Source organism: Micropterus dolomieu, unplaced genomic scaffold (assembly GCF_021292245.1).
Source record: "Micropterus dolomieu isolate WLL.071019.BEF.003 ecotype Adirondacks unplaced genomic scaffold, ASM2129224v1 contig_13479, whole genome shotgun sequence".
NCBI classification, from domain to species: Eukaryota; Metazoa; Chordata; class Actinopteri; order Centrarchiformes; family Centrarchidae; genus Micropterus; species Micropterus dolomieu.
This window is the reverse complement of record NW_025742465.1, coordinates 1,813-25,276: the sequence shown is the minus strand read 5'-3', so window position 1 is coordinate 25,276 and position 23,464 is coordinate 1,813. Positions and strand designations below refer to the sequence as shown.

The following is a 23,464-nucleotide window of genomic DNA, read 5'->3' as shown; positions in this document are numbered from 1 at the left end:
TCGCTACTTTACACTGTTCTACAAGCTGCACGCTCGCTACTTTACACTGTTCTACAAGCTGCACGCTCGCTACTTTACACTGTTCTACAAGCTGCACGCTCGCTACTTTACACTGTTCTACAAGCTGCACGCTCGCTACTTTACACTGTTCTACAAGCTGCACGCTCACTACTTTACACTGTTCTACAAGCTGCACGCTCACTACTTTACACTGTTCTACAAGCTGCACACTCACTACTTTACACTGTTCTACAAGCTGCACGCTCACTACTTTACACTGTTACACAAGCTGCACGCTCACTACTTTACACTGTTATACAAGCTGCACGCTCACTACTTTACACTGTTATACAAGCTGTACACTCACTACTTTACACTGTTATACAAGCTGTACACTCACTACTTTACACTGTTATACAAGCTGTACACTCACTACTTTACACTGTTATACAAGCTGTACACTCACTACTTTACATTGTAGCAAAGCGTCATTTCTTCAGTGATATAATCAGATATAATCACATATTTACTAAAATGGGTGGGGTGGACTCACTTCGGGAGATACTGTACACGCACTAGAACAAACAGGTACATTAATAAGACACATATCATTTCACAGCTGTAATAATATAACATGTGTCTTCATAGGTGAATTTATTTTATTGGTTATTGGTTTTATTGATCTGTTGTTGATTAATTAACAACAGATCTTGTATAGTAACGATCGTTGTAATTGATTGATTGTTGACAAATACTGTACTTAAATAAACTTTTTAAACAACTACATTAGAGTGCGCTATAAACTATTTATTACATGTTTACACACTGAAAGCAGATGCTAAAGAGGTCGGGGTTAAAATGTGTTTTAGCAGCTGTTATATCTTTTTTACATGGACAGTATTTCAGTGTGACTTCAGCTGCAGTCTGTCTCCATCACAGCAGGAAGGACGAAAATAAACCAACAGGTCGACAACACCTCCCACTGCAACCACACGTACACAGCGGCAGCTTGTTCCCATGGCAACAGAGAGTGCGACCATCACTCACATCCTCATCCATCACAGAGCGTTTCAAAATCTTCGTCGTCTGAGATACACAGAGAATCTGTTCAATCAATATTAATGATTTTTACTCAGGTGTTCTTATGTTCCCTGTTAATCGGCTCGTATTGGATCCTTTTCTTTTTAATTTCATTTATTTATTTTTATTTACTGAAGCACTTTAGAAATAACTTTTTTTTTGTTTAACTGATTTTATTATTTTAGATGTATTGAATTTAAAATTTAAAAGCACTTTCTCATGGAACCTTTTATTTAATTGATTATTTTAGTTTAGTTTGTGAAGCTGTTTGTGGTGGAACTTCACAGGGCGGATCAGAAACCTGGATCAGAAACCTGGATCAGGTGTGTTTCCATCAGCGTTGTCCAGCTAACGTTCAGGTTTCTAAAGGATCAGATGTCCACGTGTGCAAACACACGACCGGGAAACCACTCTAACTGATATCTCACTGGTTTGACGGCTGTTTGAAATCCTGCACCGAGACTCACAGGCGGCACATTAAGGAAATAAAGATTTGTTTCTTTAGCGCTCGGCTCGAGTCTGAACTCGGCCTGTTTGATAGACAGGCTAATAAAAGACTCGAGCTGACAGTCGCGGAGGCTCAGGTGAGGCGGGTGTGGTACCTGCGTATCCGGGCCATGGTGGTCTCGGCCACCAGCACCGACTCCTCGTCAGGAAGCAGGTGGATCCCGTTTGGAAACCGCAGGTTGTCCATCACCACCGTCAGCTCCCGGCTCTCTGTGTCGTACTCCAACACTCTGAGACAACAGGACAGGTGTGCTTTTATTGTGAAACACAGAAGTGTACGGATCTCAGTCATTACACACACACTATAATGAAGTGATTAACACATTTATTTAAATATGAAACTGAACTAATGCTCCGTACCGGCCGTCAGCGGTGGCCTCCATGATCAGGTGCATGTAGTCTCTGCGCTGCCACCTGCTGCTGGAGTCGGTGAAGTACAACTTCTTCCCGTCCTGCGTCACCGCCACGTCGTTGATGAACGACAGCTTCCTGCCGGCGACCACCTGGCCCCCCGACACCAACCGGGTGGCCTCACCTGCAGAGGGCGTGAAGGTGGGACTGTGAGGCGTCGGCCCACGTGGAACTAACTCCAACAGCTCAGGTGTGAATGTTAACGTGCGGTTTGAGGTTACGCTCTCTGTTTTTCATCAGTTTAAACACGCCTCACCTCTGACAGGGATTTAGAAGGTCCATCAGCCGGATCGACCGGACCAGGCGCCACGCTGGGTGCAGTGATCGCTCAGAGGCGGGACAGGAGCCATGAGGGCCCAGCTTGGACTTAAGGCTGCTGCTAAAGGTCCGGTGTGGACCAAAGGGGACTCGTGTTGAGCAAGAAACAGAAATAAACGTGGTGGACTTAAAGGACAGTGCTGTAGCAGTTAGCGCCTGATGCTAAGCTATTTTTGAGATTATGAAAACGTGTTCATCAGGCTGAGAGGTTCACGTCTCTATAAAAACTTTACAGACGTTACGGTTTGATAAAGATTAGATGAAAAACAGAAGATTCCTCGACACCAGTGGCCCGTGGTCAGAATAATTTCAAATAAATACCATCTGGTTTTGCGGGACGCTCTGCCGTGTGAGTTCCCTCCTGCTGATGTCCTGTTTAGTTAAACAGTAACAGATTCTGGAGACTCCCAAACAGCGAGGATCAGTCTCTCTGCCAATGAGTTGTGCTGCGTCACGTACAAAAAGTTCAAGACAGTTCAGCTTTGGCGGCGGCGGGCGGGCGTGTGCTGAGGCGAGCTCTTCCCCTCCCTCTAACAGGGACACTGGCTGCTGAACGCAGACTGTTTCTGCTGAGACCTGAAAACAGATTCGTATCTGTTGACCTGCTGCTCAGCAGGAGCCTGTTCTGATGTTCTGATTGTGGCTCTGGGGCCGTATTACAGAAACTTCCTGTCCTAACTGCGTGGTGACCACAGTTCCTCAGTCAGAGTTCCTTTCCTACGTCAGCAGCAGCCTTTATTATTTTATCATTTTTTTTACCTTCAGTGTTAACTTTCCCGAGCAGAGTTGGGTCGGATCCAAACAAAGAACGGAACAGGCTGAACAAACATCACCTGCTGACGGCGTCCAGCTCACCTGTGGTGGGGTTCACCTCGAACAGACCCAGGTAAGCGTCGGCAACGAACAGAGTCCCGTTGGGTCCGACTCTGATCCCCAGCGGCCTCCCGCAGCTGGGCTCCTCATCTCTGGATCCTGCAGGACACACGGCCAGAAAACCTGGATCAGCTACCGTGAGGTTCGGTTCAGGACGGATCGCGGTAAGGTAAAGGTAAAGCGACTCCAAAACCAGCTCGGCCCGCTCAGAACATGAACCCTAACCACATGCTTGGAGTCCGGAGGAGCGTGTGGAGGCGGGCCGGGCTGAGCAGGGTTCCTCTGTACTAGGTACTTGTACTTCTACTCATCTCAGATACTTGTACTGCACCACATTTACCAGCTTACAGCTTCAGTTACTTTACAGACTCACATTTTTCCACATGCAGAGTTTAGAAAGTCTGATCACTTCTAAATGAAACTTGTTGACGTCAGTTCACGTGAAAACATTTGGTGGATCACAGATGTGCTTTTCTCTCAGCTGATGCTGAGGACAGAACAACGTCTCTCAGCTGCTACATTTTGCATGTATTTCTTGTGCAGCTTCTCCTCTGAATGTTCGTAATGACTGGGAGGTTTGTTAGTGTCAGAATCTTTACAAGCCAAAGAATCCTCAGCTGCAGTCTGAAAGTGAACGAGCTGCAGCAGCAACATCCTGCTTTACGTTCATGAGGAGGAAGAGGAATAACAGTACAGCAGTGCTTTGATGCTTTCCTCAGACACAGAGTGGTGTTATAAATACAGCTGGTGGTGAAATGAGAGCAGCTGTCTGCAGGAGCTCTGTGAGGCAGTTTGATGTCGACACTTTAATCTCTGAGCTCCTCTGTGTGTTGAAACAAGCAGATGATGAAACCGAGTCAGGCCTCAACATGTCGCTGCTTCTAACTGACACTTTGTTCCCTCGCTGGTTGAGAAACGTGTTAAAACTCCAGAGTGAAGCAACCAGAGACAAACAGAGAGGAAGCAAAGGTCAGCAGAGACCGTCTCACTGCTCACGGTGTTCAAACTGAGGGTCACTCCACAGAACGGACCCAGGCGCCCACAGCAGACGCAGGGCCGGTTCACACTGAGCGGTGAATCATTTATGCTGCAGAGTGCCGCCACACTCGCTTCAACTAAACTCTAATCATTTTAAACTGAAGCTAAACTAACTCCGGTAAACTGAAAACCTTTCAGTCAGTCTACATTACATAAAGGTTTATACTAAACTAGACTTCACTGCACTCAGCCTTGAACCCTGAACCTTAAACTGGACCTCAGGCTGTCCACGCTGAAGCTGAATCCAGCGAGTCCATTCGCTCCGGGAGGCGCAGAACGTCTGTCGCGACATTCGCTGGTTCGCTCGAAGTCAAATTTTTCAACTGGAGCGAGAAAGTCGCTCGACGCGATGTTGCAAAAGCCAATCAGCCGTGAGGTTGTCCAGCGTCACCGACGGCTTCAGAGCCCCGTGGTCGGTCTGGATTCTGCTGTGACAGCGTTTACCTGCCGGAGGAGCTCAGAGCAAACTGCTTTTATTAAATCAGCTTCATATTTATATAAACCGGACAGACCTGGACGATGAAGCGAGGAGGTTGAACTACCTGCTGAGTTCAGGAAACGTGTAAGTTTATTCCAGCTGTCGCTGTACTTTACTGTGAGCAGGTTAGCGTAGCCCTGATGGATCCATTTTAACAGCTGTCGTCCTGCTGACTCGGCATCAGTTGGATCCCAGCAGGATGTTTCCTTTGGCTTCATCCAGCTGGAGTAACCGCAGGCCGGGAACGCTCGCCAGCTGTCCGGCGGTTTGAAAGTCGCGTTGCGTGTGAACGCGGCTTTAGTCTTTCTTACCACATGGCGGTTCTCCAAGTCTCGTCACCGTGTGAATTCTGCGACCAGTCAGCTTCACGATCTTCCCGTCAGCTGTTCCGGCGAACAAAACATCTGCAGACAGAAGAGACAAACATCCGTCAGCTGTCAGGTCCTCCTCATCCAACTTTATTTCACAAGCACATCTAGGAACCACCAGGCTGCCCTCAATCCACAGATCAGCAGTGTAGGCTGGAGCTCGTCCACGAAAGGCTTTAAAAACAACAGAAGCTTAAAATCAATCCTAAAATGAACTGGGAGCCAGTGAAGGGAGGCAAGAACCGCTTACGAGTCCCAGTAAGGAGACGAGCAGCAGCTGTAGAGGAGAGAGGGCGGCCCGGCCAACGCCTACATACAGAGCAGAGCGATCATACAAGAAAAGAAGTGGCCCAAGAATCGAACCCTGGGGAACTCCACACGGGGGACCCAGAAGGTGAAACAGAGCTACCAACACCTCCCCCTCATGTTCTTTGTGACCTTGTGTAGGTCTTGAAATCTAAATGTGGAAACTGGACTTTCAGCTCCACGTGGACCCCTTTCACAGGGAGGTCAGCGTGACCCAGTCCGGAGCAGGACCATGACCTCTGACCTTAGTGACTGCAAACCGAGGGTGTCTGATGAAACGGGCTGGAGTGTTTCTTTTCCGCCTGTCGCTCCTTTCACATGTTAAACAAAACCAGACTAAAGGTCACACTGACCTCCGATGTTGACGATGGACTCTGGTCCGAGGATCTGGTCTTCAAACAGTCTCTCGGCCTCTCGCAGCTTCAGGTTTGGCTCCCAGCAGCCCTTCATCGCCGGGGGCTCCTTCAGACTGCACGACACAAAACACCCAGCAGGAAACTCATGAGAGACGTTGGGAAGGAAACTGGACTTTACTCATTTAGTAAAAATACATCCGTTTTAAAAAGTCTCTAAATCTTTTTTTCTTTGAGACGTTACTCGTTTTTTAATCAAAATAATGAAAATTAAAAATCACAATCCTGCTTCTTAGTCTCACGACGTTTGTTTTCTCTTAACATATCTGACTTTACTTTAAAAACTTTATCCTCAAACTGAAACAAGTTGATGTGTATTTGAGAAACCTGACTTCAATCCTGCTGACCCTGTTGTTCAGGACTGGGGCTGGGCACTGAGAACCGGTTCCAAGCTGGAACCGCTAGAAGCTTCCAGGAAGCGTGGAGTCGTTTGGACTAAAAAAAAAAGAGGACGCCGCAGCAGAATGCAGCATAAGGAGGTTTGACGAAGCGTCTCCTTCAACACGAACCAGAACCGAGGGCCCATAAGGACCAGATCCATGAGTTTAATCTGAATCTATGAAATCTAAACAATAAACAACCATCCTTTAGCTGGAAACCTGCAGCAGCTGTCGACCTGCAGAGGCCGAAGCTTCTCTCTTTGTATGCATAAGGATTCATGTCATGTGACAGAGGCTGCGTCATGTGACCTGCTGTCATTTGGTCTCGGTCTGTGGTTTGTCGTCCCTTCAGTCGGTCTCTTGGAGTCTCCGTAGCTGCTTTAAAGGTTGTTTGTTCAGGACTGAGAAACCTGAATAACTCACACCGACGCTTCCTTTAGTCCGTATTATCACATAAAGATCCCTGTTCCTGATCACTGTGGTGCGACGCGCTGAGGACGAGTGGAATGGACGATTTGATGGCGCTGACTGCAAAATGGAGGAAGAGCGAGAGACAGGAAGTGTCCAAAGATCATCTGAAGCTAACGTTAGCATTTAACCTAAATGGTGACGGTGGAGGAGAAGCTAGCAAAGGTGCGGCTCAGTTCTTAGCTGGAAATGTGGGAACGTGTTTGTTGTTGTGAGTTTGGGTTCTAACGTTACAGGGATCTGAGTTTCTCAGCTGATCCTGGTCCCGGACGAAACGATGGACTAACCTGAGGAACACCTGAGTGATAACAGAATGTGAAGCTGCGGCTCACCTTTAAACTGCGCACACTAATCATCTCTTAAACATCCTGAACATCTTTTGCATTTTAATTAGTAGTGTTATCTACATGTATATTTCTATATTTATGTTCACGTGTTCTCTAAAGGCAAACTGCTCGAATGTGAAAATGAATATTTCAATAAACCCGTTCCCTCCAGGAGGCCTTGGACTGTAAATAAGAATCTGCTGTTGGTAAAATACAGGTTTCATTTCCATTAATAATAATAAAAGATGTTTGCAGAATAAGAAACAGGCGAGCGAGCGGCTGGCTCACCTGAAGGCTTCGGGGTGGATGGGAGACTCCAGGATGAGGACGATGACCAGGAGAGGAAGAAGCACGAAGCCGCCCAGAGTCAGCAGAGTCACCTGGAACACCTTCCCGCTGTAGGTTCTGCAGGAGGAACCAACCACAGGGGACACGGTCAAGACCTGCAGCCGTTCTCAGGGTTCTACCCTCGGCCCTCTCATCTTTCACTATTCAGAGTCTAAGCCCCGCCCCTCCTGCCCCATGGGGCCATATTTCAGAAAAAGCATGGAGTACAGAGCGCCTAAGCCCCGCCCCTTCCAGTGGACCACCATGGGCCTTACTTTGGACAAAATATGTACGGTAATCAACGGCAAGAGACAACTAATGTTTAGATCCCGTTTGAATCACACACACGATGTTTGTTAATTTAAAACATTTCAAAGTCAAGAAAGTCGCAGTTTGATGTAAAACTGTTGAAGAGTAAGACTGAAAATACAGAAATACAAAGAGCACAAACCCAAAAGTCCCGTATGTGACGTCGTAACTGTTTCTGTCAATGACTGAAGCTAAAGTCACTGAAGCTAACGTTACTGAAGCTAATGTCACAGAAGCTAACGTTACTGAAGCAAATGTCACTGAAGCTAATGTTACTGAAAGTACTGAAGCTAACGTTACTGAAGCTAATGTTACTGAAAGTACTGAAGCTAATGTCACTGAAGCTCATGTTACTGAAAGTACTGAAGCTAATGTTACTGAAGCTAATGTTACTGAAAGTACTGAAGCTAATGTCACTGAAGCTAATGTTACTGAAAGTACTGAAGCTAATGTCACTGAAGCTAATGTTACTGAATGTACTGAAGCTAATGTTACTGAAAGTACTGAAGCTACTGAAGCTAACGTTACTGAAGCTAATGTTACTGAAAGTACTGAAGCTAACGTTACTGAAGCTAATGTCACTGAAGCTAATGTTACTGAAAGTACTGAAGCTAATGTCACTGAAGCTCATGTTACTGAAAGTACTGAAGCTAATGTCACTGAAGCTAATGTTACTAAATGTACTGAAGCTAATGTTACTGAAAGTACTGAAGCTAATGTCACTGAAGCTAATGTTACTGAATGTACTGAAGCTAATGTTACTGAAAGTACTGAAGCTACTGAAGCTAACGTTACTGAAGCTAATGTTACTGAAAGTACTGAAGCTAACGTTACTGAAGCTAATGTCACTGAAGCTAATGTTACTGAAAGTACTGAAGCTACTGAAGCTAACGTTACTGAAGCTAATGTTACTGAAAGTACTGAAGCTGACGTTACTGAAGCTAATGTTACTGAAAGTACTGAAGCTACTGAAGCTAACGTTACTGAAGCTAATGTTACTGAAAGTACTGAAGCTACTGAAGCTAACGTTATTGAAGCTAATGTTACTGAAAGTACTGAAGCTGACGTTACTGAAGCTAGGCTGTTTCTCAATCACGAGTTCACCAAGTTCGGACTTCTGTACTTTAAAGCTCGGACTTGGCAAGTTCGGCTCGGGAGCACAAACTCCCAGGAACGGGAGCACGCAGTCCGTCATTCAGCAATTGGAACAGGAGCGGACTCGATGACGGCCGGACCGGTTAGCGGGCCGGACCGGTTAGCGGGCGGGACCTCACATCTCCGAGAACGTCGTATCAATTTTTCAAATCCGTCTTGAGAAATCGTTACTGAAGCTAACGTTACTCAAGCTACTGAAGCTAACTTCACTGAAGCTAATGTTACTCAAGCTACTGAAGCTAACTTCACTGAAGCTAACGTTACTGAAGCCAACATCAAAGAAGTGACATGTGAGGATGATGTGATAAAAGGACAGAGAGTCGTTGGATTAAACTCATCAGGTGAAATATATTTCTGCGTGGAACATAGCTACGTTATCTAGCTAGTAGCAAGAAAGCAATGAACGTTAGCTTAGCATTACCGCGCTAACATGTTGGTGACGTATATTGTGCAAGATGAGAGATGTAGTTCAAAACTACATGTAACTACTGTTTTACAACAAACTACAACTTTCTTGACAGACAAAATTATTTTTTAAACTGACAAACATCATGTGTGATTCAGAGCTCAGTTCAAACAGGATCAAAAAATAAATAGTCTGTCGCTGTTGACTACCGTACATATTTCTTCTGAAAAAAGGTCCCATGGGCAGGAAAAGGAAGCGACTTAGGCTCTCTGTATGTGGTCAGGACCAACCAACCTGAGTTTTGTCCCCCCTAAACTATAATTAAAAACACGCAGTGTATTGTAAATAATATAATGATATATATCTGTGGATAAGACACATGCCTTTGGTGTGAGAGACCTGGGTTCGAATCCACTGTGAGACACCACTGTGTCCCTGAGCAGGACACTTAACCCCTCGTTGCTCCAGAGGCGTGCGACCTCTGATATATATAGCAGCTGTAAGTCACTTTGGATAAAAAGCGTCAGCTAAATGAATAAATGCGTAAATGTAAAAACACATGTGCTTTAAGTTCAGAAACATGTTGACTCCGCCCTCCTCACAGTGGTTTGGTCCACTTTTATTGTTCCCCCTTATGTCTATGGCCCCCCCAACGGTTTTTGTTATTTACGGCCATGGCAGTGATATAATAATGATTATTAACGATCAGGTTTACAATCAAGTGTTTCTTTCTGTCACGGTCAAATCAATAATACATTCATTTACACTTTAATAAATGATCTCACGTGAATAACATGAAATGAAAACATGACTGCAGCTACTGAGCTCTGCTAAGCTACCTTTATGCTAAGCTAGCAGCTGTTTTTCCTGGCTAACACTAGCGCTAGTTTAAGCTAAGCTAGCCCTCTTACTTCCTCCAGATGAATTATTGATACGATCAGCTGTCAATCACTCCACTGATTAATGACGTCAGCAGATCGATACCCTGACCCCCCTTCAGCTGATGATGTACCTCCTGATCAGGCAGCTGCTGCCTCAGCTCAGGTGTTTGTGCTGTGCCGGTCCAGGTTCCGAGTCTTACCCGGATCCCTTGTATCGGTTCTCCGGCAGCTCGTCCGTGATGACCTGCGGTCTGTGGACCCGCCGGAACCGGAGCCCCTCCGTCTCATTCATGCTGGACTCGGACGCTGAACGCGGATCGGATCGGATCGGATCAGTTGTTGGTCCGGAGCTGGAACGGCTCGCTGTGGCGGTTTGACCCGGGTTACAGGGGGAGTGAACCGGGACGGAAGAGCCACAGCCTACTGAGGACGGCTTCCGGTCTGACACTTCACAATAAAACACCACCGCCTCGTCATTCGTTTCGGATTTTCAAAGTAAAAAAAACTAAACAACTTGAAGAGAAAACTTAAAAATATCCAATATACACATATAAAAATACTAAGGAAAATCTAAAAGTAAAAAAACAGTAACATTTAATGAGCAATTAGTAAAATTTTAGAAAGCAAAACAAACAAATTCTTAAACTAATATAGAAACATAATAAATACAAAAATAAATATTCCATCTGAAGGAAGCAAATATTAAAAATATGACTTACAGAGGTCACACACATTCACAGATCTGCTTCATTTTAAACATTAAAACCTTTTGTATCTGTGTTAAAGAAGCAGGGAGGAAGAAGCGCTGTACACATGATTTATTCATCATTTACTTTCCATGCTGGATATGAACTCATGTACGTTTTCTTTTTGGGGTAAATATATGAAACAAACTGTGGCAGTGTGTTATTAAAGGACAAGATTATGATTATTAATGAGCAGTGGAGAACGGGCAGGATGAAATTACTTTTCAGACATGTTCATTTATTTTTTACCGTTTTCATTCACTCATTCATCTACTCATTAGGTGCTGCAGCTGTTTATTTTCCTGTAAGAAAAGAAAAAACACAAACAATGAATTTATTTATTTCTGTTTTTACAGACTTCTGATCAGTTAGTTGACTGGAGGAATGAACCGGGACAGGAAGTCCCCGCTGCCTCTCACAAGATTTAAACTCCTACAAAATAAAAGTTCAGATAACTTAAAGTTTGTCTCAAAGGAAACGTTTCCAGGACGATGTGGACCGAAGGAACTCCGCTGCTTCCCCGCTGCCTGACTCAAACAGAGCGCGGCTAATAAATACAGTCAGGTCTGTCCGGGGGCCAGTTGAAGTTCTGGTCCGACCCACCAGAGGACCCACAGCTCGGAGGGTTTCCTCCCTCTTCTTCTGCCGGACCTTCAGAACCGGCTGACTTTTGATTAAATCATTAACTCGTTCAAACCAAACCAACCTAACACGAGAACTGTTCTCAGAACCCGGACCCGGACTCACGTCAGCTCTGATCCGAGTGGGACACCTTGTCCCGCGCGTCCTGTTCCCGGCGTGCCGGCGGAGGCGCACCTGTGCTGGCGCAGGCTGCGGGTGGAGGAGAAGCGGCGGCTGCAGGCGGAGCAGCTGAAGGCCTTGTGTCCCGTGTGCACCAGCAGGTGAGTCTTCAGGTTGCTGTTCTGGCTGAACTTCCTCCCGCAGACGCCGCACTCAAACGGCTTCTCTCCGCTGTGGACGCGTTTGTGTCTGACGAGGTTCTGCGACACGCTGAAGCTCTTCCCGCAGACCTCGCACACGTACGGCTTCTCGCCGCTGTGCGTGCGCTCGTGCAGCTTGGCGCTCGCCTGCGTGGAGAAGGTCTTCTGACACCGAGCGCAGCTGAAGGGCTTCCCCTCCGAGTGGCTGCGGCGGTGCATCTTCAGGTAGCTCTGCGAGCTGTAGCCGCGCCCGCACACGTCGCAGGAGAACGGCTTGGCGCCGGCGTGCAGCCGCAGGTGAGTCTTCAGGACCTGGGCGCTGGTGAAGCTCTTCCCGCACTCCTCGCAGGTGTGCGCCCTCTGCCCGCCGTGGGCCAGCCGGTGGCGCTTCAGCGACGCGGACGAGGAGAAGTTTTTTCCGCACTCGCTGCAGCCGTGCGGTTTGATGCCGGCGTGGCTGCGCTCGTGCACCTGCAGGGTGCTGCGCTGCCTGAAGCCCTTCCCGCAGGCGTTGCAGATGAACGCCCACTCGCCGCTGTGCACGGTGCGGTGCACCTTCAGGTGTGCGGCCTGCGTGAAGCCGCGGCCGCACACGTCGCAGCTGAACGCGCGGCGGCCCGAGTGGACGAGCCGGTGGCGGCGCAGGTTGGCCGACACGCTGAAGCTCTTCCCGCAGGTGTCGCAGCTGAACGCCTTCTCGCCGGTGTGGACGCGGCGGTGGACCGTCAGGCTGCTCCTGCTGGAGAAGCTGTTCCCGCACTGCTCGCAGGTGTGCGGCCGCTCGCCCGTGTGCGTCCTCAGGTGAGCTCTGAGGCCGCTCTGCTGGCTGAACGCCTTCCTGCAGACGCTGCAGGTGAACGGGCGCAGCCCTCGGTGGACGGTCAGCTGGTGGACGTGGACGCTGCGGCGCGTGGTGAAGCCTTTCTGACAGGTGGGGCATTTGAAGGGTTTGTCCTGCAGGTGGACCCTCTGGTGTGCGGACAGGTAGCTGCGTCTGCCGAACTCCTTCCCGCACTCCGCGCACCTGAACTTCTCCTCTCGTCTCCGGCAGGTCAGTCTGTGCTCTCGGAGGCAGCACCTCGCCGCCAGCGTCTCGCCGCAGGCCGAACACGCGTGCGTCCGGCCAGACGTCTGGTGCGTCCGGAGGTGGCTGCGGGTGCCGAACACCTTCCCGCAGTGAGCGCAGCTGCGCGGCCGCCGCTCGCCGTGCACGGTGAGCAGGCGGACTCTGACGCTGCCGCGGGTGAAGGGCCGCTGTCTGCTGCCGCTCAGGTCGGTCCGTCCGGAGAAGCTGCTGCAGCTGAAGGTCCGGCTGCCGTCCGCCGGAGGAGTCCGCTCCGATTGGCCGGTTTCAGCTGTAGGAGCGTCTCCTTCAGCTGCAGGGGGGGCGGAGTCCCGCTGCCGTCCTCTCAGCTGCTCCTCCAGCAGCCCCCTGAGCTCCTGCAGCAGAGCCTCACAGAGCGTCCTGAGTCCGGCCAGCAGCTGCTCCGGATCAGGCTGACAGAGGAGACACAGACGTAAATGAACCGCTCGCAGGAACAATGTTAAAATACTGCGGCGTCCGGCCGAGAGACGATAATAAGTTTCATCATTCTGGAAAGTTCTCAGGATCAGATGTTTATCAGCGCAGGTTAAACTTTCTGCTCAGAACAAACAGAGGATCAGTAAACTGATCTGAAGCAGGACCTTCAGGACCAGGTCTGTTTCATTCTCAGAGAAACATTAAGTGCTGATTCGTTCATGATTCAAATGAATTAAATCAAACATTTATCGAACATCATTCAGCTCAGTGAGGCAGAATAAGGCAGTGTGAAGGTGAAACTAGTTCTAAACTGTAGTCCTGCAGACCCCCCTCTGAGTCTCTGACGGGTCTGTAGTCCTGCAGACCCCCCTCTGAGTCTCTGACGGGTCTGTAGTCCTGCAGACCCCCCTCTGAGTCTCTGACGGGTCTGTAGTCCTGCAGACCCCCCTCTGAGTCTCTGACGGGTCTGTAGTCCTGCAGACCCCCCTCTGAGTCTCTGACGGGTCTCAGTCTGTAGTCCTGCAGACCCCCCTCTGAGTCTCTGACGGGTCTGTAGTCCTGCAGAGTCTAAACATTAATAAATAAATAAAGGAGCAGCTGACCTCTGAGCCTCCTGCAGACCCCCCTCTGAGTCTCTGACGGGTCTCTGTCAGCACCTTGTCCTTGAACTCCTCCAACATGGCGGACACCAGCGGCTCCAGGCTGAGCGACATGTTTCCGAGTCCCGCAGAGCTGGAAGCTGGATCTGAACTTCTCACAGCTCCTGCTGTTGTTGTCGCCATGCGGCCATTGCTGCTGCTTTGCGACACATCCTGTTACCACAGCAGCAGCGTGTCGGTCGCCCCCTGCTGTCCGGAAGTGCGAACTACAACAACAGAACACTTCACAATAAAAGCACGCTGTTCATGATCAACAGAAGATGTTAAAGTTGAGATCAGAGGAAAGAAACGCTTCCTCTGATTAAAGCTCTGAGCCTAAAACTACAACCAAGCAAACGAATCCCTTTAACAGCCATTTATAATCCTCTAGACATTCCTGAGAGCACTTTTCAAATTTATTCATAAAGCACAACAAATACACACTGCAGAGACAGTTCTGCTGTGAAAAGGTAAAATAATGCAGAGATCTGGAGCAGAAAGAAGATTTAACCGACCTGTCAGAGACGCAGAGGAAAGGTGGAACGTTTTCACACCAGAAATCAGCTGCTAAAATCATCAATACATTAAACTGAGTATTTAGTTCCTTTCACGACTTTGATGTTCCAAATCTACCTACAAACTGTCTGTGAAATTCATATATTTTATATAAATAAACATTTGTATTCAACATATAAAAAAAAACAACTTTAACAATAAAAATATGACAAAATAAAAAACATGAATAACAAACAAAAAGTAAATGTAAATAAATGCTTTTTAAAAGTGGCAGAAAATCTAACAAACAAAATAAAACCCCTAAAGGCAGATTTGTGATTTGTGATGTTGGCCTATAAAAATAACCTTTAGCATTTTAAAATAAATGTATTTAAATTCATCTCAATTCAGTTGATGTTCAGGTTTATTTCTAGATTTTATTTCTGAATACAAAACATAAAATAAAACATAAATATATATATATATATATAGTCCTCTCTGAATGTTCAAGAAGTCTTTTATTTTTGTACAACTGTTTTGACCTTTGTGTTGTTCAAAGCTTTATTAATATTAAAAACAGACAGACAGAGTTCAGGTTCAGTAGTGAGAGTTTATTTCTGCACGTTCAACACACAAGAATCATTAACTGTCAATAAATCAGCTGAAATCAGCTAAATAAATCTGATCTGAAGTCAGAAATCAGACCTGATCTAATTGATCTAAATCTCATTTAATTAAAACTGGAGTTTAGTCTCTAAAACTAAAACGTGATGAAACCTTTTTAAAAACTTGAAACACACAGAAGCGCTCGGCTGCCCTGTGAGGTCGTTCAGATCCAAGATGGCCGCTGCACAGGAACACCTGACAGGTGGAACATGATGTCACCTGAGGACCAATAAATGAGCTGCGTCACGTTCCTGAAAACAAACAACAAACCTGGATCTCACCGGTCTCCTCCACCAGGTGACTGCTGCAGCAGGTAAATGTGCTTGTGTCCGATTGGTCAGACTCATCAGGTGGGAGGAGCCCACAGAGGCCCCTCCTTCAGTGATTGTGTGATAAACTGGAGCGCCAGAGGTGAAGTTCAAATGTTTTATGGTGTTTTTACATGAAGCCTGGTGGGGGACTCAGAGGAGCAGGGGATTGTGGGTAACTGCAGCGAGGTGGGAGGAGCTTCTGAGCACAGTGACCTGAGGAATGCCTGAGGGCCTGCTCGGCCCCGCCCACTTCCTGCCCGTGTTTTAAAAAACGGCGGCGACAGCTCAGACAGGAAGTTCCTACTTCTTCTTCTTCTTCTCCTCGTCTCCTCGTCTCTGCTTCCTGTAGAGCTCATGGGCCGCGATAATCTCCTTGACCACGGACGGATCGTCCAGGGTCGACACATCGCCGAGGTCAGCCGTCGTCTCCATGGCAACCTTCCTAAGGATCCGCCTCATAATCTTCCCGGAGCGAGTCTTCGGCAGTCGCCTCACCACCTGAGAGCAGCAACAGGAAATACTTTTACTACTATTCAGTATGTCCAACGCAGCACGCCTAAAGTACCAGGATGTACTGCATGCAGTCTGGCAGTTCTGACCCACAATCCTCTGCAGCATGAGGATGAGTTAGAGGGTAGCAGTATACATACTGCATTAGTACGCACTGAAAACAAACAGTATGTGATCTGGAACACAGCACCTGGCTCCTGATTGGCTGACACGTGTCTTAATATCAGAGTTAAAGGAAGAAGCACCTGGACACAAGCTGACCTCCTCTTTGTGTGTGTATATTTACATCCATACAATCTAGAGTTTCACAACTTACATTAATGACTGTGTGATGTCTCACGCCTGGGCCGAGTTCAGCGCCGACAAATCCTAGCAAAACATTTATTTTAACATATACTGAACTAAATTATAAAGGCAAAACTTTTGTTTTTGCCCCCATTCATCATGAGCTGAACTCAAAGATCTAAGACTTTCTCTATGTACACAAAAGGCCTGTTTCTCTCAAATATTGTTCACAAATCTGTGTCAGTGAGCTCTTCTCCTTTGCCGAGATAATCTGTCCACCTCACAGCTGTGGCATATCAAGATGCTGATCAGACAGCATGGGTATTGCACAGGTGAGCCTTGGGCTGGCCACAATAAAAGGCCTTAGGCTGGCCACAATAAATAGCCTTAGGCTGGCCACAATAAAAGGCCTTAGGCTGGCCACAATAAAAAGCCTTAGGCTGGCCACAATAAAAGGCCTTAGGCTGGCCACAATAAAAAGCCTTAGGCTGGTCACAATAAAAGGCCACTCCAAAATGTTTCACTGTATTGTAGGGGTCCAGAAACCAGTCAGTCTCTGATGTGACCACCATTTGCCTCACGCAGTGCAACACATCTCCTTCACATAGAGTTGATCAGGCTGCACTTCACCACTTTTTAACACGGCTGTGTTTACGTACCTGTTGCTGCTGATTGGCTAACACCTCTGACATGCCCACCGACGGGGAGTAAACATACCTCGAAGCCCGATGTCCGTGTTTCAAGGAAACATGTTGTTCAACCCGGAAACGTAGCAGTACTGGTAGTACTGGTGCAAAACGTGTTAAGACTGAACTAGGCCCTGCTGTTACTGTTCCAGGTGTGTTGTTGCCACAGAAACCGGCTCACCAGGAAGTGCTCCGGGACGGCATATTTGGCAATCTTTGTGGCGACGAGTTCTCTGAGCTGCTGGAGGATGGCGGGGGCGTCGTCACCAAACTCCTCCTTCAAAACCACGAAGGCAAACGGCACTGAGAGCACAGACACACACACCTTTTAACTTCACATAACCAGCAAAAGTCAAAGTATAAAAAGGAAAGATCATAATCATAAAAACATTTATACTTTTCACAAAGACATCAAGTTTTCATTTGATTCCCACAGGTGGACAGTAACGAATTACGATTACTCACATTACTGTAATCGAGTAGTTTTTTTGTGTACTTGTACTTTTTTAAGCCGTTTTTATAATCTGTAATTTTACTTTTACTTAAGTGTGTTTTGTTTGAAGTGACACTGCTAATGTTGGTTGGCACTAGCATCCTGCCAGTAACTAGTTATTTATGCTAACGCCTATGAAGTCCCTTTAAAATGACCACCTGTTTGAATGTAAACAGGGATATGACGTCACATACAGTCCAGTGTTTCCCATTTTCCCAGCCCAGTGCGGAGTCTAATCCCAGTTTCATAATGAAGAAAAACTTCTCATAATAACATAAAGAGGTCTCTAACAACAACATGCCATTGCTTCAGCAAAGGATCTGTCTAACTAATATCTGGCTTTGTGCCCTCGTCAAAAGACTGTGATTTAATTAAATAAGTATAATAAGTAGGCCTATAAATAAGATATAAGTTAAGTTATTTTAGGAGGTTAAGAAGTAACATTTTCTCTGAGTAAGTTTTAAATGAGCTACGTTTTACTTTTACTTCAGAAGATTTTTATAATAGTAACTTTACTTGTACTTAAGTAAAAATTCATCATTGTAACAGTACTTTTACTTAAGTACAATATTTTAGTACTCTTTCCACCTCTGTTTATTTCATCGTTAAATGTTGTTAAGCAGAGAAAGCTGTATAATTAATCTGTTAACTTTCACAGAGATGAAAGGAACTGTGGGCAGCAGGTCTCCTGACAGACCAGCAGGAGGCAGCAAACTGCTGCGGGTGAAACTAAGAATCTGTTTTTCACTGAACACATTACACTTATATAAAACACACCTCTCTCTCTCTCTGTATGTTATTACATATTCATTTTGTGTGTTGTATTCATTTCAAGTTAAGAATCTTTGTAATGAAAAGTAATGTACATTAGCAGAATAATGAAAACATAACAGTAGATAATTAAATACATTTTAATTTAAAAACATTTTAAAAATGACTAAATGATCATAAATATTGATCTATTTATTTTAAAAAACACAATTTTCCAAACTATCAATTCATGCACTAACCTTACTGAAATATTTTCTCTCTTTTCTTCACATATTTAACTCCAGTGAATGAAATTAAACTCATGATCAGCATAAAGACTTTTCTGCACCAGCAGTCCCTCGTTTCTTCTTTCTTCTCGTCTGCAGCTAGCTTCATTAACAAGACCCGGGTCCCCCACTGACCCCCTTGCAAATGATACGAATGTCTCTGCACATGTAAATACTGTTTCATCTTGTGTCGGGCACAGACCCGGCACGTCGCACATATTTGTTGTTGATTGTTGATCTTTGTTGTGTGTTTGTCTGCGTGTAGCACCTCATCACCACAGCAAATTCCTCGTATGTGTAAAACACTACTTGGCAATAAATTCCTTCTGATTCTGATTCTGAGTCATCTCTGTACCTTTACTTTGAAAGAGCCACAAAAAAGTCAGTAAAGTTTTATTTTGGTTTCCTCGTCCTGCTGACCTGATGAACGCCTGACCACCATTTCCCCATTCAGTCCTGTCCAAAAGTTTTAGGCAGGTGTGGAAAACAAGTATCTGCCTTTGGGCCAATCAGTATCTGCCTGTAGTTTTCAGCACTGAGAAGACCGTTCATTCGACCTAATCCCAAACTCCAAAACCTGCAGTTTCACTTGTTGATCGCATTTCAACCTCCATATGGAATTAATGACCATCAGCACCTGTTTGGTTTAACTGTTCAGTCGTACACCTGATGATACGCCTACAAAGACTTTGTTGACTGATAAATATAATCTATTAACATGTCTTACATGTACACAGCTGCCTCAAACTCTTGCACAGTACTGTATAAACAGTAGAGAGCAGCAGCAGCAGGGCATGCTGGGAGTTCAGTACCTGTGTTCTAGCTCTCACCTTCTCCCTTGATGTCATGCAGGACTCCGATCACAGCCGTCTCTGGAACTGCTGGATGTTCGTCCTGCAGAACGACACAAAGACCAGCTAATGCTCAGGGTCATGTTCTGTGTTGTCACTTTATGTTTCTGCATCTGTGGCGTCTCACCAGAACGTCCTCGATCTCTGCCGTCCCGAGACGGTGACCGCTCACGTTGATGACGTCGTCCATCCGGCCGGTTATCTGGTAGTAGCCGTCCTCTGACCGGTGCGCTCCGTCTCCAGTGAAGTAACAACCTGGAAGAAACACACCTAACTAACAGGCCGGGATCATGAACCGAAGAGCTGCAGTGCGTTTTGATTTTCACCCACCAGGATACGGTTTGAAATACGCGTCGACGAATCTCTGGTGGTCTCCGTAGATGGTGCGAGCCATCCCAGGCCATGGCTGGCTGATGCACAGAGCGCCGCTGACGGAGTTACCGGAGAGGGGTTCACCCTTATAACACACAGCAGAACATGCAACATACGGGACAGTTAAAAAGATGCTCACATACTACAGGACAGTACAGGTGGAAGCTAGCTAAGTACAGGATTAGCATGATATAATCACCTGGGTTCATAGACTGATTAACCTACCTCAAAATTAGCAGTTTAAAATTCAGTTATAACATTAAAAAGCTGTTTGCACATTCATACAGGAGTAACAATAACACAGTGATATAATGTAATATTGTGAAATATTAATTATGTTTTTTCCTTCTGATACTTGGACAGCCTATATTTGGCTGATACTAAAACTTACTAAGTAGGGTTTAAAAATGCAGGACTTTTTCTTATAACTGAACACATTTATCTTGTGGTATTGCTACTTTAATAAAGACTGAAACTACTCTCATGATCCAAGATAAAATGCGAGCCACAACAGAAGTGGTACAAATTCAATCCTGCACAAACTGTCTATTAAACACATTAGGGCCATCTTCATCAGCGCTTATATTGACGTTGGTGTTAGTTCTGAGAGGATTGGAGTGAAAGTGGAGGATGAAATGTGAAACTGAAGGAGGCCTAATCTAATCTAATCTACACTCAGTAACCAGTGATGATGAAAACCCTCAAACGCCCGCAGATTACAGGGCAATGGGGAAACTAGCGGATAATTAAGTTGGGGGATCTGCGATCATCCCAACCGAGCCTGAAAGTCTGTTAATCAAAGAAAACAGATGCTGCTGGTCCTGTTTTAATTGAAAGATAGAACTGTGAAAGAGAGGGGGAGTGGGGGGGGGGGGTGTCATTCGAAGGCTCGTTTTATCTCTTACTGCTAAAGGTCAAGTGGAGTTAACAAGAGGGAGGGATTGATGGGAGATCGGATCTGAAGCTCACTGGAGGAGAGCTCAATAGAAACCACTCACTCCTCGAAGTCATTTAAATCAATCTTAAAAAGAAACTCTCAGCAACCGAATCTGCATGTTTTCCCATTTCTATTTCAACATAATTTACAATATTTATACAAAGGGAATCAAAACGACAACTAAGACACAAAACAACCACAGAGAGACTCCAAACGACCACAAAGAGACTCCAAACGACCACAAAGAGACTCCAAACGACAACAAAGAGACTCCAAACGACCACAAAGAGACTCCAAACGACCACAAAGAGACTCCAAACGACCACAAAGAGACTCCAAACGACCACAAAGAGACTCCAAATGACAACAAAGAGACTCCAGACGACAACAAAGAGACTCCAAATGACAACAAAGAGACTCCAGACGACCACAAAGAGACTCCAGACGACAACTAAGACATACTAAACAACCAAGAGACTCCAAACGACCACAAAGAGACTCCAAATGACAACAAAGAGACTCCAAACGACCACAAAGAGACTCCAAATGACAACAAAGAGACTCCAAATGACAACAAAGAGACACAAAACGACCACAAAGAGGCTCCAAACGACAACAAAGAGACTCCAAATGACCACAAAGAGACACAAATGACAACTAAGACATACTAAACAACCACAGACTCAAACGACCACAAAGAGACTCCAAATGACAACAAAGAGGCTCCAAACGACAACAATGAGGCTCCAAACGACAACAAAGAGACTCCAAATGACAACAAAGAGACTCCAAACGACAACTAAGACATACTAAACAACCACAGACTCAAACGACCACAAAGAGACTCCAGACGACCACAAAGAGACTCCAAATGACAACAAATAGACTCCAAACGACCACAAAGAGACTCCAAACGACCACAAAGAGACTCCAAATGACAACAAAGAGACTCCAAATGACAACAAAGAGACTCCAAATGACAACAAAGAGACTCCAGACGACCACAAAGAGACTCCAAATGACAACAAAGAGACACAAATGACAACTAAGACATACTAAACAACCACAGACTCAAACGACCACAAAGAGACTCCAAATGACAACAAAGAGGCTCCAAACGACCACAAAGAGACTCCAAATGACAACAAAGAGACTCCAGACGACCACAAAGAGACTCCAGACGACAACTAAGACATACTAAACAACCACAGACTCAAACGACCACAAAGAGACTCCAAATGACAACAAAGAGGCTCCAAACGACAACAATGAGGCTCCAAACGACAACAAAGAGACTCCAAACGACAACTAAGACATACTAAACAACCACAGACTCAAACGACCACAAAGAGGCTCCAAACGACCACAAAGAGACTCCAAACGACCACAAAGAGACTCCAAACGACCACAAAGAGACTCCAAACGACAACAAAGAGACTCCAAACGACCACAAAGAGACTCCAAACGACAACAAATAGACTCCAAACGACCACAAAGAGACTCCAAATGACAACAAAGAGACTCCAAACGACCACAAAGAGACTCCAAACGACCACAAAGAGACTCCAAACGACAACAAAGAGACTCCAGACGACCACAAAGAGACTCCAAACGACAACAAATAGACTCCAAACGACCACAAAGAGACTCCAAATGACAACAAAGAGACTCCAGACGACCACAAAGAGACACAAAACGACAACTAAGACATACTAAACAACTAAAAAGAGACTCAAAATGACCACAAAGATCCAAACTATGTGTTGGTCAGCTCCAGTCGAGATTACAGTACAGTACAAAACTTCTGTTCCAATAACCAGTGTCAGGAATCCATTTATAGTGTAATAAACTGACTGTACATGTAGTTTACTAACTGAAGTTACTCATGAAGTCTTGTACTAGCTCCCAATTAGACCTTTAAAAATGTTCATCAAGAACTAAACAGCTGTTTCCTGTTTAGTATTGACAGTGTTGTATTGTGGTTTTCAGGTCACCTTCTGTCCCATGAGAACCGGCTGGATGCCAAAGAACGGCCTCATCGCCATCGCTGGGATGATCGGAGCTCCTTCCTCTGCAGGACGAGGGGCGATGCAGACTCCACCCGTCTCTGCAAGGACGAAAGACAAGACATCTGATTTCATATCAGAGAAGGGGGGAGAATTCCTCCAGCCAGAGGAACTCTTTGATGATGCATTAGATAAATATTTATCCAGGCTTTAACATAGGATGAAATATATAGATATACTGTGTGGTGGTTGGATCACTGTTAGTGAGAAGTTAACTGCTCCAACCGACACTTCCTTGTTCCTAACTCACATGTGGCCGAGCTAACCAATCAGAAACTAGGAGGAGCTGCACTGAGGTGAATGTGAGGAGGTAGATTCAGCAGAGTCAACGGTTTTAATGTCGCTGATGAAAATATTGAAATATCTAAACAATAAACTGTATAAACATGGTAAACACATACAGTTTATATAGTAATTTAACTGAATGGTGAATATATACAGTGAGGAAAATAAGTATTTGAACACCCTGCTATTTTGCAAGTTCTCCCACTTAGAAATCATGGAGGGGTCTGAAATTGTCATCGTAGGTGCATGTCCACTGTGAGAGACATAATCTAAAAAAGTAATCCAGAAATCACAATGTATGATTTTTTAACTATTTATTTGTATGATACAGCTGCAAATAAGTATTTGAACACCTGAGAAAAATCAATGTTAATATTTGGTACAGTAGCCTTTGTTGAGGTCAAACGTTTCCTGTAGTTTTTCACCAGGTTTGCACTGCAGGAGGGATTTTGGCCCCCTCCTCCACACAGATCTTCTCTAGATCAGTCAGGTTTCTGGGCTGTCGCTGAGAAACACGGAGTTTGAGCTCCCTCCAAAGATTCTCTATTGGGTTTAGGTCTGGAGACTGGCTAGGCCACG

General features: G+C 45.7%; 3 protein-coding genes across 3 annotated transcripts; all 3 read right to left on the bottom strand.

Moving 5' to 3' along the window:
• Positions 1-1,682: 1,682 nt before the first annotated feature.
• LOC123966462 (adipocyte plasma membrane associated protein) lies at positions 1,683-10,478 on the bottom strand (the record flags this gene model as incomplete). Its single annotated transcript, XM_046042620.1, is given in 7 exon segments — positions 1,683-1,817; positions 1,948-2,122; positions 3,172-3,288; positions 5,017-5,109; positions 5,733-5,848; positions 7,255-7,371; positions 10,245-10,478. Coding segments are annotated over 7 exon segments (845 nt in total), but the record flags the coding sequence as incomplete, so codon positions are not given.
• Positions 10,479-10,847: 369 nt separating this feature from the next.
• LOC123966461 (oocyte zinc finger protein XlCOF6-like) lies at positions 10,848-14,088 on the bottom strand. Its single transcript, XM_046042619.1, has 2 exons — positions 13,856-14,088; positions 10,848-13,228 (listed from the first exon to the last, which is right to left on the bottom strand). The coding sequence occupies exons 1-2, from the start codon at positions 14,033-14,035 to the stop codon at positions 11,534-11,536; spliced, it is 1,875 nt and encodes a 624-aa protein (XP_045898575.1). The 5' UTR covers positions 14,036-14,088; the 3' UTR covers positions 10,848-11,533.
• An 888-nt stretch (positions 14,089-14,976) lies between these two features.
• Positions 14,977-22,690, bottom strand: LOC123966460 (acetyl-coenzyme A synthetase 2-like, mitochondrial). Its single transcript, XM_046042618.1, has 6 exons — positions 22,529-22,690; positions 19,556-19,682; positions 19,353-19,480; positions 19,205-19,268; positions 17,026-17,147; positions 14,977-15,861 (listed from the first exon to the last, which is right to left on the bottom strand). Exons 1-6 carry the CDS (start codon positions 22,673-22,675, stop codon positions 15,664-15,666), a joined length of 786 nt encoding a protein of 261 aa, XP_045898574.1. The 5' UTR covers positions 22,676-22,690; the 3' UTR covers positions 14,977-15,663.
• Positions 22,691-23,464: the final 774 nt, after the last annotated feature.

Coding starts and splice junctions, on each gene's coding strand:
- LOC123966461 (XM_046042619.1), bottom strand. CDS start 14,035: ATGGCGACAACAACAGCAGGAGCTGTGAGAAGTTCAGATCCAGCTTCC. Junction 13,229..13,855: donor GGTCTGCAGGAGGCTCAGAG/GTCAGCTGCTCC, acceptor CTCCTCTGTCAG/CCTGATCCGGAGCAGCTGCT.
- LOC123966460 (XM_046042618.1), bottom strand. CDS start 22,675: ATGAAATCAGATGTCTTGTCTTTCGTCCTTGCAGAGACGGGTGGAGTC. Junction 19,269..19,352: donor CAGAGATCGAGGACGTTCTG/GTGAGACGCCAC, acceptor GTCGTTCTGCAG/GACGAACATCCAGCAGTTCC. Junction 15,862..17,025: donor CCGTCCCGGAGCACTTCCTG/GTGAGCCGGTTT, acceptor TGCTGCTCTCAG/GTGGTGAGGCGACTGCCGAA.